The sequence below is a fragment of the Carassius gibelio genome, chromosome A17 (genome assembly GCF_023724105.1).
Source record: "Carassius gibelio isolate Cgi1373 ecotype wild population from Czech Republic chromosome A17, carGib1.2-hapl.c, whole genome shotgun sequence".
NCBI classification, from domain to species: Eukaryota; Metazoa; Chordata; class Actinopteri; order Cypriniformes; family Cyprinidae; genus Carassius; species Carassius gibelio.
The window spans coordinates 17088227-17103594 of record NC_068387.1 but is presented as its reverse complement, the minus strand read 5'-3'; the positions used below and the strand labels follow the sequence as shown (position 1 = coordinate 17103594).

General features: G+C 37.2%; 1 protein-coding gene across 6 annotated transcripts in view; it reads left to right on the top strand.

Moving 5' to 3' along the window:
- The first annotated feature begins 5407 nt into the window (after nucleotides 1-5407).
- LOC128031815 (EH domain-binding protein 1) overlaps nucleotides 5408-15368 on the top strand; it is a 118770-nt gene continuing 108809 nt past the window's right edge. For 3 of the 6 annotated variants that reach the window (XM_052620275.1, XM_052620270.1, XM_052620269.1), the window contains exons 1-2: nucleotides 5408-5793; nucleotides 7128-7592. In XM_052620275.1, the coding sequence (XP_052476235.1) occupies nucleotides 7489-7592 (104 nt within the window). In that variant the 5' untranslated portion in view covers nucleotides 5408-5793; nucleotides 7128-7488. The remainder of the gene's footprint in view (nucleotides 5794-7127; nucleotides 7593-15368) is intronic. The other 3 variants (XM_052620274.1, XM_052620271.1, XM_052620273.1) reach the window with 1 other exon arrangement.

The following is a 15368-nucleotide window of genomic DNA, read 5'->3' as shown; positions in this document are numbered from 1 at the left end:
TCAACTGATTGTGCTATCTGCAAAAATGAATTAAACATAAATGCTTTTTTACAGACCTAAGCTGGCATGAATTAAAACATTTATGTAAGCGTATAGTTCATTTACTTTAAGAGTAGAGCAATCACACACACACACTCACACACACACACACACACACACACGCACAATAGTTTCCATCTTTTCTGCAGACATTCCATAGGAGAAAGGATTTTTATACTGTACAGACTCTAATTTCTATTCCCTTACTCTAAACCTCAAAGAAATCTTTCAGCATTTTTAGATTTTTGGAAACAAATGTCAAAAAGTACTGGCATTGCTATCTTTGTGGGGACATTGGTCTTCATAATGTAGGCAATACCAGTTACACACACAGATAAGGAAGTGTGTGTGTGTGTGGGGGGGGGGGGGTGGATTGATGAGAAGTTTTTCCGTTTCTGTGGATTTGCTTCAGGTAGTGAACTTTCTTCATGAGAGAGAATGAATGTGTGGGTAGACATCTAGCTGTTTCTCCCCATTTACATGTTCTTCATACTTTAGTGCTGAGTTCCTCACACACACACATTCTTTGTGTCAGACGCTTGTCCCAGTTCACACATTACACCAATAGTGAATAGTGAATAAGCTGACACTGCATTTGTCCTGTTGTAGGGAGTTAATTTTATCCCCATAAACTAACCATCTCCAAAGTTCTCCCTTCGGCCCTCCAGCAGCTCCACAAACACCTTTATTATTTCACCTGCATGCAATGAGAGCCTAACTACACACAGTATCAGCAGGAAGATCATTTTGCCATCGCCCCTTTGTTTTTCCTGTCATATCACATGCTGTCTTAAAGTCAGCGGCCTAGAAATGAATAAAAAATCATTGTTTTCTCTTTTTCTTTGTTGCTTCTAACACCTTCTTTCACCTCCATTTTTACTTATTCATCTTCATCTTATTGAAGTTTTTCAGTACACTGGTACTTAGGTGGGGCAACTGGCACTGGCCCATCCAATCACAAATGGACCCTCCCTTAACATGTGAAATATCCCTGAAAATATAATGTGCTAATAGCTGTGCTCTTGCAAAAGAGAAAGGAAAAACTTTTTTATTTTCGCTAATAATTTTCATTTTGTCTACTAGCCCATCCCATACTAGAGCCAAATCCTGCCTACATCAATGCACTCCAGAGTAAAAACTATCATTATAAACGCTACAGTACATCACAATCTCTGTACACTCCTCTTCAAATTTTCTCCCCAGAATTTCATTCTCCTGCACTTTTGCATTGTTGGCAGAGAAAATCGCCAAAACTCATTGTGTGGCTGTCAGCAATTATTAGAACATACGTGTATTTGCGTGTGTGTTTGTGTGCTCGTGTGTGTGGGTTGCTCATGGCAGATAACAGCCTGCTCTCCCATCCTGATATACTGCCCACAGATTGAACGCACCACTGCGGAAGATATCAGACAGGCAGCATAATGATTACAAGGTGCCCTTTAGAGGAGGGTTGTTTTATGGGTCATGCATTGACTCCACATATGTTTTATAAGGCATGAATGATGCCATACAACCCATAAAGATGTTTTATTGCAGGCATGTTGGCAGGTCTTTTCAGAAGTTGTTGTTTCTGCACATTTTTTTTCTGATTAGTGTATGTTGCACATTCCAGAAATTATGCAAACTCAGTTATAATGTGATGTTTATGATTTCACCCACAAAGCAGAGTCTGACTCAGCATCAGCTGTGTATATGTGTATACACATTTTTGCTCAGTATCATTTGTTGTTGTTGTCTCTCAAGACACTGGTCATTTTAAGGCGATATATCACTCAAAAATGAGCATTCTGTCATTTTTTATCTCCCGCCTCATTATGCCTCCTGTGCTGCAGCTCTCATATCTCATTTGCATTTCTCCATAAGCAGACTTCCATAAATTCATGATATTTTAATGGATGCATGCAGTGGAATGAAAGATTTTAAATGATTTAGATTGAGATGATTATGATTTTATGAAATGATAAAGATTTTATACAATAAATTATTTGTATAAATGGTACATTGACAGCCCAGATCCTCATTTACTTCTATTATATGAAAAATGCTGGTCAGTCCATTTTTCAAAATATTTTCTTTTTTTTTCTGGAACAGAATTTTCTTTTTCTGTGAGCCATCATTTGTCTCAGTCTTGATTCAAAAAAACGTCATTTTGCATTTTGGTTTATAAAACTAAATTGATATATAAGCCAGATCTTGACTTCTTTTTGTCTTTATTGCTAAAATTGGTAGTCACAACCAATTTTAGATTTTGTTAAGCATGCACTCTTAGCTTAGTATTGTGGGTTACTCTTTCATCAGAGAGCACAGAAAAGATAAAGCTGCCATGTCTGCTTCGAATGAACAACTCCCATCTGTTCTCCATTATCCAGTGCTAGAGCACAAGGTTGAAAATATACCACTGAATCAGATGATCTACAAGGTATCCCAAGCATATTCAACTGTAATCGGCACCAAGAACTAACACACATGTTTGTATGTCCTCCTCCAGAGGTGACCGAACAGTGTGAAATCTCAGAGGTGTGGTGATGGATTGACCCTTTCAGGCCTTGCTAACCCCTGGGAAGCGCTGGAAACCCTTTGTCGGTCTCAAGAGGTCACTGTGTGATCTGAAGTGCAGCAGGAGGCGGTGTCATACTTACAGACAGCAAAACATTTCAAATCAAATTAATCTTTAGCCAGTATAGATCCATCTATGGCTAACTTGTGTTTCAGATCAAAGATTTTTTATTACCTAAAAAACCCCACATGTTTTTAGGTAATATTAATAAAACGATTAATAAAAGGACAAATAAAAATGAAATATTATTTTATGACATTTATTACTACTTTACTACTACTACTACTACTAATAATAATAATATAAAATTCAATAGAATAAAAACATGTCAGTAATTATTTTTATGCTGGCAAAGCCTTTCATGCATAATCATTATTTCGATTTTTCCCGGAGAGTAAAATATCACAATATTTAGCATCAGTTTTATACTTCCAAAGTTCACATCTTTGTTAATGTTTAGGATTTTTCAAAGTTTTGTTTGTATATGGTCTTCTGTAAATATTGTTGAATAAACTATAATTTGTATGTTGAGGTTGCTCTCTGTGCTTGTGTTTATTTGTAGAGGACATTCATCTGGAGTTATTTACAGAATCTTCTATCCAACAACTCTGTCTTCAACACAGCGATTAGATTTGAGTGTATACACACACAAACACACGCACACACACACACACACACGCGCGCGCGCGTTTGTTTTTGTGAAAAGTGGGGACATCCCATAGGCGTAATGGTTTTTATAATGTACAAACTGTATATTCTATCGCCCTTCACCAACCCTACCCCTAACCCTCACAGGAAACTGCATTTTTACTTTCTCAAAAAAAAACTAATTCTGTATGATTTATAAGCGTTTTAAAAAATTGGGACATGGGTTATGTCCTCATAAGTCACCCTCTCCTTGTAATACCTTTGTCATACCCATGTCATCATACAAAGTTGTGTCCTGATATGTCACAAAAACATGCCCACACACACGCACACACACACACACACACACACACACACACACACACACACACACACACACACACACACACACACACACACACAGATGAACAGAGTTCTGTAATGCCGAACTCATCAACAGATGTTTATCAAGCACACTTCAAAATATTTCATTAAGGACTCTGAATCTCATTGTTAAATATTGATTTCCTCATAAAGGGTTCAGAAGAAACTGTATAGAGCATTTAATTAGCCATAATGAGGAGCATTACATTTCTATAGTTTCTTCTGTGATGTCATTGTCTCTCTCTGCAGACTGAGGCTCAAAAGCTTCCATTGTGGGTGACATCACTGTTCTCTCCTTTCTTTGTCTTCACCCACGGCTGTGCCCATGTGTCCGTGCCAGAGCATGAGGGAGTGATTAACTTACAGTATGCTTGCTTATCTCACTGCCAGTGAACACACTCACATTACTGCTGGGACACACACAGGAAGAGAGAGAAAGTAAAGTCAATGCACAGACAAACTGCATACTCATGCCATGCCAAGTCTGGCTTTGTGAAGATTTCATTGATTAAACTGTGGGAATATTATTATTTTTTAGTATTGTTATTTATTTATTTTTGTAAAATGCCTGTTTTATCAAAGAAAAAAAATGATCAATTTTCCAACATCACAGAGGAGCTTCTTTAAAATCTTATTTTTTACAATATGGTGTTGGCAGCTCCTGAGCTTACAAAGCAGAAGCCTGACAGGTTTAATGTTGCCTAGCACATGTCCTGAAGTGTTGGCAGCCTGTAAAAAGAAGAATCTGATCTGTAGACTTCTTGAGTCTCTGTCTGACACATGGCAAAGTTGTCTGATTGGCTGTCTTTCTAAGAGCTTTTGGCACAGTGACACTGCAGTCATGATGTTATAACTCTTTGTAAACACTGTGACTGCTTTTGAGTAGAGATCACAACCTCCTCTACCCTGCGCGCCCACATCTTCACATCTTATGATACACATGCACACACCCGCTCATCAGGGAGGAAACCCGTCTCAGGCACTCAAACGATAAGGATCTGGAGAACTGGCAGAAAGAATCTGTGTGAGCCCTTCCCTCCACTCACAGACATATGTGTCTTTCCAAGAATGCTGGCTGCTTCAAAGCATTTTTTGACACGTGGTATGTCTCTCTTTAACAATAAGGACTGATGTGCAGGCATCAAAAAGCTTCTGATGAACAAATACATTCAAAGAATATAATGAAGGTAAAAACACAGTACGTTACTTTAAAATTTAAAATAAAATAAAAAAACTTAAAGTTCTAATCTGGTTTCTCTTCAGACAGAAAAATAAGTACTTTAACTTTTTGCCATTTTGCACTGGAATCAGACTGTCTCTTGGACAAACTTTCTCCATGTTTCTCTCACTTCATTTTTCCATTTTTCCAAAAACTTTCCAAAACTTTTTTTCTGGATTACTGATCTGATTGTTTTAAAATAACACTGAATATTACATTACGTTAGGTAACAAATACATTGTTTAAAAATATCTCTTTCACAGTTTTTTGTTTTGTTCTAGCATTTTTAATTATTCACAAACCCTACAGTGATAATAAATATTCCAGATAACTGAATTGCCTCATATTTTCACAACACTCATATTTAATACACTTTATACCTTTTAACACATAGAAGAGATTTACATTACTTGTGTTCCTACTCAACTCAGTATGCTTAATCACACAGGCGGGTTAAAGAGCTCTGATAGATGTCTCTCTCGACCAATAGGAGCGCTTCCTGGCAACAAAAGCGTTAAGAAATGTCATGAATATGTAATTATTTACGGCCCCCAGCCAATGAGAGACGTGTTGGGGCGTTTCTCGGAGACTCGGCACAGATGTTTGACTGAATGTGGGATTGGTGAGGAAAATGATGGAGTCTTGATTCGTTGAGTTTGTGAATACGAAACAGCGCTGGAATTTCCTCCTTTCGACTGGGAAAACGACCACTGCTTCTCGGCTTCAAGCTCCTTTGTTTGGTTGTTACCGGTATACGTCTGAGTATCCAAGGGATTTCTGTTTCGCTGCCGCTCTTTTCCCTTGGATAGCCTGCCCGGCTAAGGTTAGCCTAGGCTGCTAGCGGAACTCTATGGGAATATCTTGCCAGAGCGGCTCTTTGGCTCGCTAGAGGGCTGAATGCAGCCACGCGCCTCCCGCCGCAACGGGCGCGTTCAGCCGGTACTGCTGCTGCTGCATTATTTACGCGGTGAGTGCCGGAATGCGACAAGGATTTTAATGTAATGTAACGTTAGTGATGTTTGTGAAATGGTCTCTGCAACTGCAGGGGTTTCATTATCGATTGTTGTAATGGTCTCTAAAGCTACGTATTTATAAAAACACTGTGACTTTAAAGAAGATATTTTACCAGTAACTTGAGAACATCTATCTTAAGTTTCTGTAGTCAGTTTGACAGCACTGACAGTTCAATAGTTTGTTGTGTGTGCATGAGGATATGAGTTGTTTTTAGAAGCCTGCATGAATATAAAGCTATCATCTCGTGAATGTTTGAACAGCAACAATTGTGAGCGAAATTAAAAGAAATGGATGAGTTATTTTTAGATAGTCCAGGACAACTTTTGTACTTTTAACGTCAACTGTGTAAAGTCTGACAGAATGGAAAAAAGAAAGACAGGAAACAAACTGATTGTCAGTCTGCTTGATATTTACTGAATAAGAAGAGAAAGTGCTGTTGTACTAAATATTTGCACAACTGTCAAAATAATGAAGGGTAATAGGTGGCTTGCTTAGCCCTGACTGCATCTCAATGTAATTCCCGATTGGACTCTCTTTTTAGTGTTTTTTTTTTTTTAAATTAAACACACACAATACAATTGACAATGTTTTTTTTAATGTATATATATAAAAACATTGTTATTAGGCAATATTATGTCATCCTTTCACTAGAATGCCCACCTTCCTTGGTTCTCACAATAATTGTTCCCATAGGGATCAAAAAAGTTTCATTAAAAAGCAGGAACAAATCCAGCTACATACGAGATGAATGACAGCATAAAAAAGGTATAAAACTTTGTACTTAAAGGCTTTAATAAAGAAAGAATTACAATCCAGTGAAGCATTGTAAGTGGCATAATCAAAACAAAAATGGGAAAATATAAAACTTTTGATTTAAATATGTTATGTATATAGAAACTGCATTCTACCATGTGCAAAATAAAATGCACCAATAATTTTTGATATACAGTATCAAAGTTTCCAGGTCTTCAGAAAATTTTTAACTGGTCTACAAGATCTAATCTGGCTGACTATGAAATTTGGTTGAACAAATAAACAAAGTCAGCCAAATCTCTGTTTCCTGATACCATCACTTTCCATTTGCCTTACACCGATTACTGATAGGAATTTTCTGTTACTGTTATGAATCAGTGCTTTAATTAAGAATGGGGTTCGGTAAAATTAGTTGAAACTGACAGATAATTAATGCATTAATCTGAAAATTAAAGATAAATGAGTTAATAGATTTCTTTTGGTGCAACAACCTTTATCACCAAGGTCTAACCACCTCCCTCTTTGTCTCTGTAGGTTTATTGACACATAGAAATGAGGAATATTGGATTACCATGCACTGCTTATGTGTATTTTAAGGGATTTACTGTACAGAATGAGCTCTGTGAGAGCTGTCAATCACCCCGTTGGATTTAACATTTCATGCCATCTTGCAGATCTGCGATCATCCACACTATTGTTTTGATGGCAAGGGATCTACGTGTTTTTTCCATTCCTCTACCTGATTTTATACACCTTAAAGATCAGTGAATGCACAAAAGCCGATTTTGGAAAGATACCTTTGAGAACTTTTCCAAGGAAAGGATTTGTGAGGGGGTGGAGTCAGAACACAACAGTATTTTAAACAAACTATCAGCTCTTTAAAGAGGAAAAAACCATGGCTTCGGTGTGGAAGAGACTGCAGCGGGTTGGGAAACATGCTTCCAAATTCCAGTTCGTCGCCTCCTACCAGGAACTCATGGTGGAATGCACAAAGAAATGGTGAGTTGTCACTGCTTGCATGTCTTGCGCGTGCCGCTACTTATTTCCAGCCCAGCTTGTTTGTCTGTGTGTGAGCGAGCGCGAGCACCGGCTTCTGGAATGCTGTGTTGGCCAGTGATGTATCTAACAGCGATGATTTATCCATTCCCCTGGGCGTCCCTGTGTGTAGGGAGAGGCTGGCAATTTGCAACTATACTTTTCCATCTTGTTTATTTTCTCTTCTCTCTGTTAAGGAATCATGCACCATGAGTTGTATGAGATTTGCTGTAATGAATCCTGAAGTCTCCATATTTTTTCCAATTACATTTTGTGCAGTAATTTAATAAACCTGTTGTTCTAGAATCTAGACTACAACACATAATATAATGTGGGTCATGAGGTTCTTTCACCTTTTATGCTCACATCTTTTAATGTTTGTGGGAAAAATTAATCCTTCTGTGGATACCTTTTATAGTTGCTGCGGATCTGTGGGTGCCTTCTAAAAATCTAAAAATCTAAATGACATAACTCATTCTTCCAGAGAAAGAACAGACTTTTCTCTGGTGATTACTCCAATAATTTTGTCCACATAAACCCACACTTTTTGTATAATCGACTGCAAGCTTGCATTGAGGTCTGCCTCCATCCAATCAACAACTGATGGAAAGAACAGTTGTTTTTAAAAAAAAAAAATTTTTTTTTTAAATAGTCTGTTAAATTGGGATGTACATCACAATTCCAAAGAAATTATCTGTGTCTACTTCCTTTTCATCACAACTTTAACATTTTACATTCGGTCCCAGTCTTGAATATTTGGTTGCATCCTTGCTGCAGAGTATGTTCACAGTGGAATGTTGCTCAGAGGTTAAGGTCAGGTTGTGGATTATGCTGTATTAGGGGTCAAGTACCCAGCAATTTCTCAAGTTTTCTTTGACAATGTTGCCTTAGGAGTGTGGGATTTTAGAGTTTCTTGTAGATTTCCGAAAAGAGTGTAGTTCTGCAGTCATGGTGATTGGCAAAACATTCAGTTCTCCACACGGGAAACATAACTCATATTTACCCAGCTCAAGTCTGGATTGTTTCTGGGCCCTGGAGGCATGCGTCTAATTGAGTGTTTTACTCTCGGGTTTGACAAACACACCCCTGAGGTGTTTCAGATGTGAATGCTTCAGGTAATGGTATGGTAGAAATGCACTAATGTGGGTTGCTAAGGGCACTGCTGTGAACTAAATGCCTTTCTGTGGAAAAACAATATTTCTTAATCAGGTTTTAAGACCAGAAAGCATTCTATCTCTCCCTCTGTGTGTGTGTTTTGGATGCACAGACTGTTGTCTACATGGTGATGTGTGGACCAATGCTGAGCCAGATCGGCGCTGGCGTTGATGAAAGAGCATTATTCACTTACTGACAAGAAGCTCCAAGGCGTTTGTGCCAGGGAGACATTAGTGCCTCAGCTACTTGCGTGTGTGTGTGTGTGTCGGCTACGTGATCTCTGTGCTTTGTCGTTCGTCTGTCCAGTGTGCCATTGTTCTGATGGAAAGTTTACCACATTTGGTTTCAAGTGGAAACAGCTCCCTAAGCTTGAGTAAAAACTCAATTTCTCCACTTTTTATACAGAAAAACCACAAGCATTTGTTCTGAAATGTAGGGCAGAAGGAAAATGTGTTCATGTGAGGAATGAAAGGAGGCGTGAGTCAGCAATCAAATGAATGAAGAAATTTGAAGATAAAATTATTTTAGAAGATTAAACATAGCATTACGCCTCCACTGGTTCTGATCCTATATGGATACTATGATTTATAGTGTATATGAAAGTTGAAAATCTAGTGGATGGAGTAGGTTCATGTAGGAGATTTGGCTCTGATTCGTCAGGCTGAAAGATTGTCAGGCTGAAGGGTTCTAGTATTTCAATCTTTAACTTCCCCAGAGTTGTGTTTGTGTGTGCATATGTTATTAGATGGTTGATATCCAGAGAGTGTCCAGTGGTATTATTTATCTGTAGCCAGATAAGCTGAGCACAACAGCTCTGTCGGACACATACTGCAGGGTCAGCATCCAGTCATGCCCCAGTCAGGCCCCAGCCAACACCTTGGGCAGTGTCTTGGATGCATGCTGCTAGGATACGGGACATACTACGGCCTGCTTAGGTATCCCCGGCTGTTGATTCAGTGCCTTCTAGAATGTTGGCCTTTGCGGTTCTCTTGTCCCTTGGCAACATCAAATGTTTATTAGATGAATCTTTCAGTGTCTCTGGTGTAAAGTGCTGTTGTGTAATCCTGCCGATTCCCACGCATCTATAGCATGGCCACGGTGGTGTTTAATTACACTGGAGAATTGCTGCAGTAATGTATAGAATGCTATATACGTGTCTTCTATATGTATAGAAGAATAGAATTTTAATTTAACAGTATTGTTTACTTTACTTACAGGAGAATTGCTGTAGAAATTCAAAAATTGCAAGGGGAAAACATTGTACAAAATACACACTACTGTTAAAAAGTTTGGAGTCATAAAAAAAACTTAAATAAAATACTTTAATTAAAATGACATTAAACACATTTATAATGTCACAATAGATATCTATATCAAACAAATGATATTCTGTATTTATATTATCCACAAAAAATGTTTTCAGCAATGATGATAATAATAAGAAATGTTTTTTGAGCACCATATCAGTCTATTACAAATGATCGACTGGAGGAATGGCTGCTGAAAATTCAGCTTTGCTGTTCCAGGCTAGGACTTAATTACATTTAATAAATATTAAAGAAGAAATATTAAATTATAACGATATTTTACAGTTTTACTGTACTGTTTTTGCTGTATTTTTTTTTTTTATCAAAAATAAGTTGTTGAGCATAAGAGACCTCTTTTATAAATATCTTTTTTTAGTTCACCTCTACTTCCCTGCAAAATACATAGATTTACACCCAATTTTCATTTGTTTTATGTGAGTTTCTCCTTATGTTTCATTAGGATTGTAAAGTCAAAGTTTCCTATGTAAAACTGCTTTTAAGTAATGATTTGAACCTTTGGTTTGTTTTGTAAATGATTGTGAAAGTATTTATGTAAATAAGACTCTAAAAGTGTGTAGACAAAAGGTACTATTTTATTATTTGCAATAATATTTAAATACTTTTGGAAACACTGTTTTTCACAATTAATATCAAGTATAAATGGGTCTTTATATATGAAAATACATAGCTTCTTTTATGTTTTAAGAATGGGGTTCCTTTGCAAGGGGTCCTTGGTATCAAAAGAAACCCCTGCTGTCGATTATTGCAGCAGTAATGTGTAGCTGCTTCAGATGATTATGCTTTCAGGCCTGGTGCCACGGGTCAGTCCGGCGGGAATGAGGAAGGGAAATCCTTCAAAGTGCTACAGCAGCCAGACCTAAACTCAGACCTTTAAAATCCCAGCATGCTTCATGTGGTATTTCTCTTAGCGTTAAGCCTAGCATTATATATTTCAGAACTGTCAAGAATCTCATCTTTATTGGCGTTATATTTGACCAAGGGACATACTGACACCGAGTCTGGTATGATGACTACAAGAATTATACAGTAACTTACAGCAGACTCCATATTTTCAATTTCAAACTCAAACCCAAAACCTTTAGACTTCCACACCTTTTTCATTCCCATCTTTTTTCTGGAGAGGTTGAAAAAGGAGGAAATGATTGAAGAGAGGGAATGTGGTTTACAGTGAGAAATAGTTTTACAACCTGTCAGCAGAGGAAAGAGACTAGAGTCGCATGTTTAAGTAGATCCGTTGCACCCTTTTGCACTTTCTGACCTGGCCTGATGTAGGGATGTAACAATTCACTCAACTCACGATTTGATTCGATTCACGATTCGTTTTTCTCATTAATTTTTTTAACAAAATGAGATTGAATACATTACATTATACAGTAAATGAAAAGATGTCATTTTATTAGGCTATTGCTGCAAGTTTGTTTGTGAAATTGAAATTTAACAAAGCGAATACAAAACAATACTGAGCATAAGGGGTGTACAATGTATCGATGCTACACATAATATAATGATATCTGTAGTATAAATAGGCACCTTATTTTAACACTGTACACATTTTCACTAATGTCTGTCTATGAATTACCGCCAATGCGTGCATTTTCATTCAAACTCACGTGTTGGGACGATAAGAAGCTTTGGGTAGTTGAGGGAATTGTCGAGAGCTTGTGAGATGTTTTCAGACATCCAGAGCGCATGCAGACAGCCACATCGACAGCGTCCTAATACCTAATTGAGCTTTCTTCTGCTTTTTTGTGCATGGATGAACAAATACAGACCATATTACATCAACGTGCGGCTTGGCAAATATCCTAGTAAACACCATTGATTAGTTCTGTGTCTTAATGTAAACAGTTGAGAAAGAAAACGTGTATTAGTATATTGGATCTGTGCTTGCATTCTTAAAGTAAAAGCAGACTAACAGAAAACTTCTGTCAAAGAAAAAAATCCCTCAGTGATTTTGACTGAACAACTTTTATAAGAATTAATTTATATTTAATTTATACACTGAAGACTATGCAGTGTTATTTTGATATTTACATTTCTGTACCTGAAAATGTATTTGAGATCTACCTAAAAAAAAACTGAAAAGCAGTTTATTTAATTTCTGTCTTGACTGTTGTCCTATCTTAAGATTACTGATATGTCTTTTTGTCAATTATTTATTTTTCTTAATTAAAAAAAAAAACCCTGTAGGCCTATTTGTGTGTGTGTGTGTGTGTGTGTGTGTGTGTGTGTGTGTGTGTGTGTGTGTGTGTGTGAATGTCCCATTTGAGGAATAGGATGTGTAAATTTAAGATAAATGTTCATGTTATATGTTCTGGTTGGATTTGTGAGTTAATAAAAATGTAGATGGTTGTTTAAAATGGGTAACTATATAATATAATGGTATCCTTATATCGATCGATATTCTCCTGTATCGAAATTGTATCTTGAAGTATTGGCAAATATCGTATCGCTGGGTATGAGGATCGATATCGTACAGTACTGTATCATGTTGTGATGAACCATCGTTTTTTAACAGGGTTTTTTATTTTTTATTAACTTTATTTTTTTAATTATTTTATGTTGTGGGGCGAGTGAACATTTTGGAAGGGCGAGTACAAAAAATCCTTGACAATGGGCCCTGCCTTTGGACTGAAAAATGTCAATTTAATGCTCACATTGCTGTCCGTCACAATAAATCACCCTCTTGTCCTCAACACACACAGATGCCTCACTCCCTGTCACTGTGAATTAAGTCACTCAGGGTGAATGAAACAGACCCTCATTTGTCATTTCTCATATGAATAGATGCAGTCACTTTGCAGTTTGTGTTTATTTCCGTGTTTTTTGCTGTTAATCAACAGCATTTGTGCCACAATGTTGATTATACAGAAAATGATAAGTAATAAAATAATCAAGGTCAGTAAATGTTTGTCACACTTGTCTCATGCAAACGTCTTAATTCTTGATGTGATTGTAAATGGCTTACTGTAATGTTTCGAAATGATCTTTGCCATACCTTACATTAAGCTGCTGATGCTGTCAATAGAGCTTGAGTTGTATTGATCCAGAATGTTCCTTTAATCATTTGATTAGCGCCTCACTGCAAGTATTACATCATCCCCGAGCCTTCGCTTCATGTGGATGTGAGGAAATTACTGATGCTGTGAAGATGCAGATGTGTGTGTGTGTGTTTGATTACACATGCTGAGCAGACTGAAGGTTTAATAAGGTCATGTAAGTGATCAGGGAATCAGAAGGGAGTCGTGATGTATAGCTTAGGGTTCATTGATCAGCGCGCCTCAGTGTAGCCATGTTTCCATTAAATCCAGGCAAATTAAACTTATGCAAAACATTTAAATATCACATGACACATGCTAGTAAGGCATTGTTTTCATCCCATGTGTTTAAGAGAATGAAATAGTCAACTCCCGAGAAAATGAATCAAAGTATCAATAATAAAAATTAAAGTTACTGCAACCGGGGAAGACTGTAGCTCTTTTTTCCTACATAATAATCGAGCTGTGCCTCAGATCCTGCAGAGGACACACGCAAAAACAAACGCTGTCATGTTATCTTGTGTTTGGAAGCCTGGTGTTATGGGATGTGCAAGGCAGTTATGGGATATAATTATAACATTATTGTGATGATGGATTTTGGCTCTGGCATTTCAAAAGTGGTAAATGTTTTTCCATCATTCATTCATTTTTGTATGATTTCTCTTACAATTTACCAAAAAAGTAGGTGGATGGTTTGTTTTTTGTCTCTCTCAGGGCTTTTGGGTTTGGATTCATGTTGTCTGGATGCAGTCAGTCCTCATAATGAAGGATTCATGGCTTTATGTATCAGTCAGTTTGAGTTTATGGACTCCCAAGTCCTTTCATGTGCCTCATGACACTGGGTGTGTATGTTTGTGTGCTCTCCAACTCAAATTAAAGCCTTTCTTGCTAGCAGGACCAGATAAGGGGAGATTTTCAGCAACTTGAATGAAATAATTCATTTTATTGCCTTCAGTGATCTTATACAGCTCTGTAGGGCTGCACAATTGATCAAAATGGAATCAAAATCGTGTTTCGACAGAAGCAGCAATTGTTATGCGTATCTTTTAGTGAAGCACGGTTCTGTGATCAGCAGTAATTCTCCATACAATGCCAGAGGGCGATCTCGTGCTGAAAATACAAATGCGCCCCAAAGAAGAAACCCAGGAAACGCTAATAATAGTTATATTTCACTGTATAAATCAAAGACCAATCCTTGTTGAAGTTACAAAAAGCTATTCAGTCAAGAGAAGTGAGTGATTTCCTTGTCTTTTGTTGTTTAATATTAAAAACACAGACAGCAGGAATAGACTGCTGCTGAATAGATCTTTGCAAGGATAGTCACAAAGACATGTTGACATTTTATTTTGTGTTATTTTGTCAGTTCAAACGCAAGACTAGGAAGAAAAATCAATACTTGTGTGGCACGCAAATTCAACATTATTGAATTATCTTCAGTGGCGTTACAAAAGTAAAGGCCCAAAAGTAAAGGAACAATCGGGTCACCAGAATTGTTTATAAATGTACATTTTTAAGGGGGCTTTTGCAATTTTGGTGCGCACATGGATTCGTTTGACATCAGAGTTTAGTCCATTTCAGTTACATTCATTTAGCTGTTTTCTGCATGCTCCATTAACTTGGATAAACAGCTGTCACTCTGATGATGCAAACGTACCCTGGTTCAGAGCCAAAAACATGAACACAAACCAGCAGGGACAGTGCGGGGGAGTGATTGAACACTAGTTCGGAGCAGGTAATTTAGCCAAGTGTGAAAGCACCCTAAATATAAAAAGCATCTAGTAATGATAATAATCAATCTGTTTATAGAATATTTATTATACCAGTTTATTTAGTGCAGGCAGATTTTAGGATTATTTCCTTATAAGGGTACCAATCGACCTTCTCTGTTTTTCTCTTTTTCTTTCTGTTTGTGTGTTCATGGTCATTGGATGACTGCATCACTGATTGCAGTTTTTCATAATGACTTCAATAAAACATGTTTTATAACTGACTCGTAAACTTGAAGGAATATTTCCATTACGATATAGTGGTGAAGGAAGTGTGTGTGTGTGTGTGTGCGTGTGTGTGTGTGTGTCTGTATCTGTGTGAACGATCTGACAAATACCCTAAATCTGAGGTAAAATGTTTCTGAAAAAAAAAAAAAACTCTAAAAGGCAGCAGATGGACCTGCAAAAGAATTCGTTGTAAGTTGGGAAAGATATAAATAAATAACTGTTGGG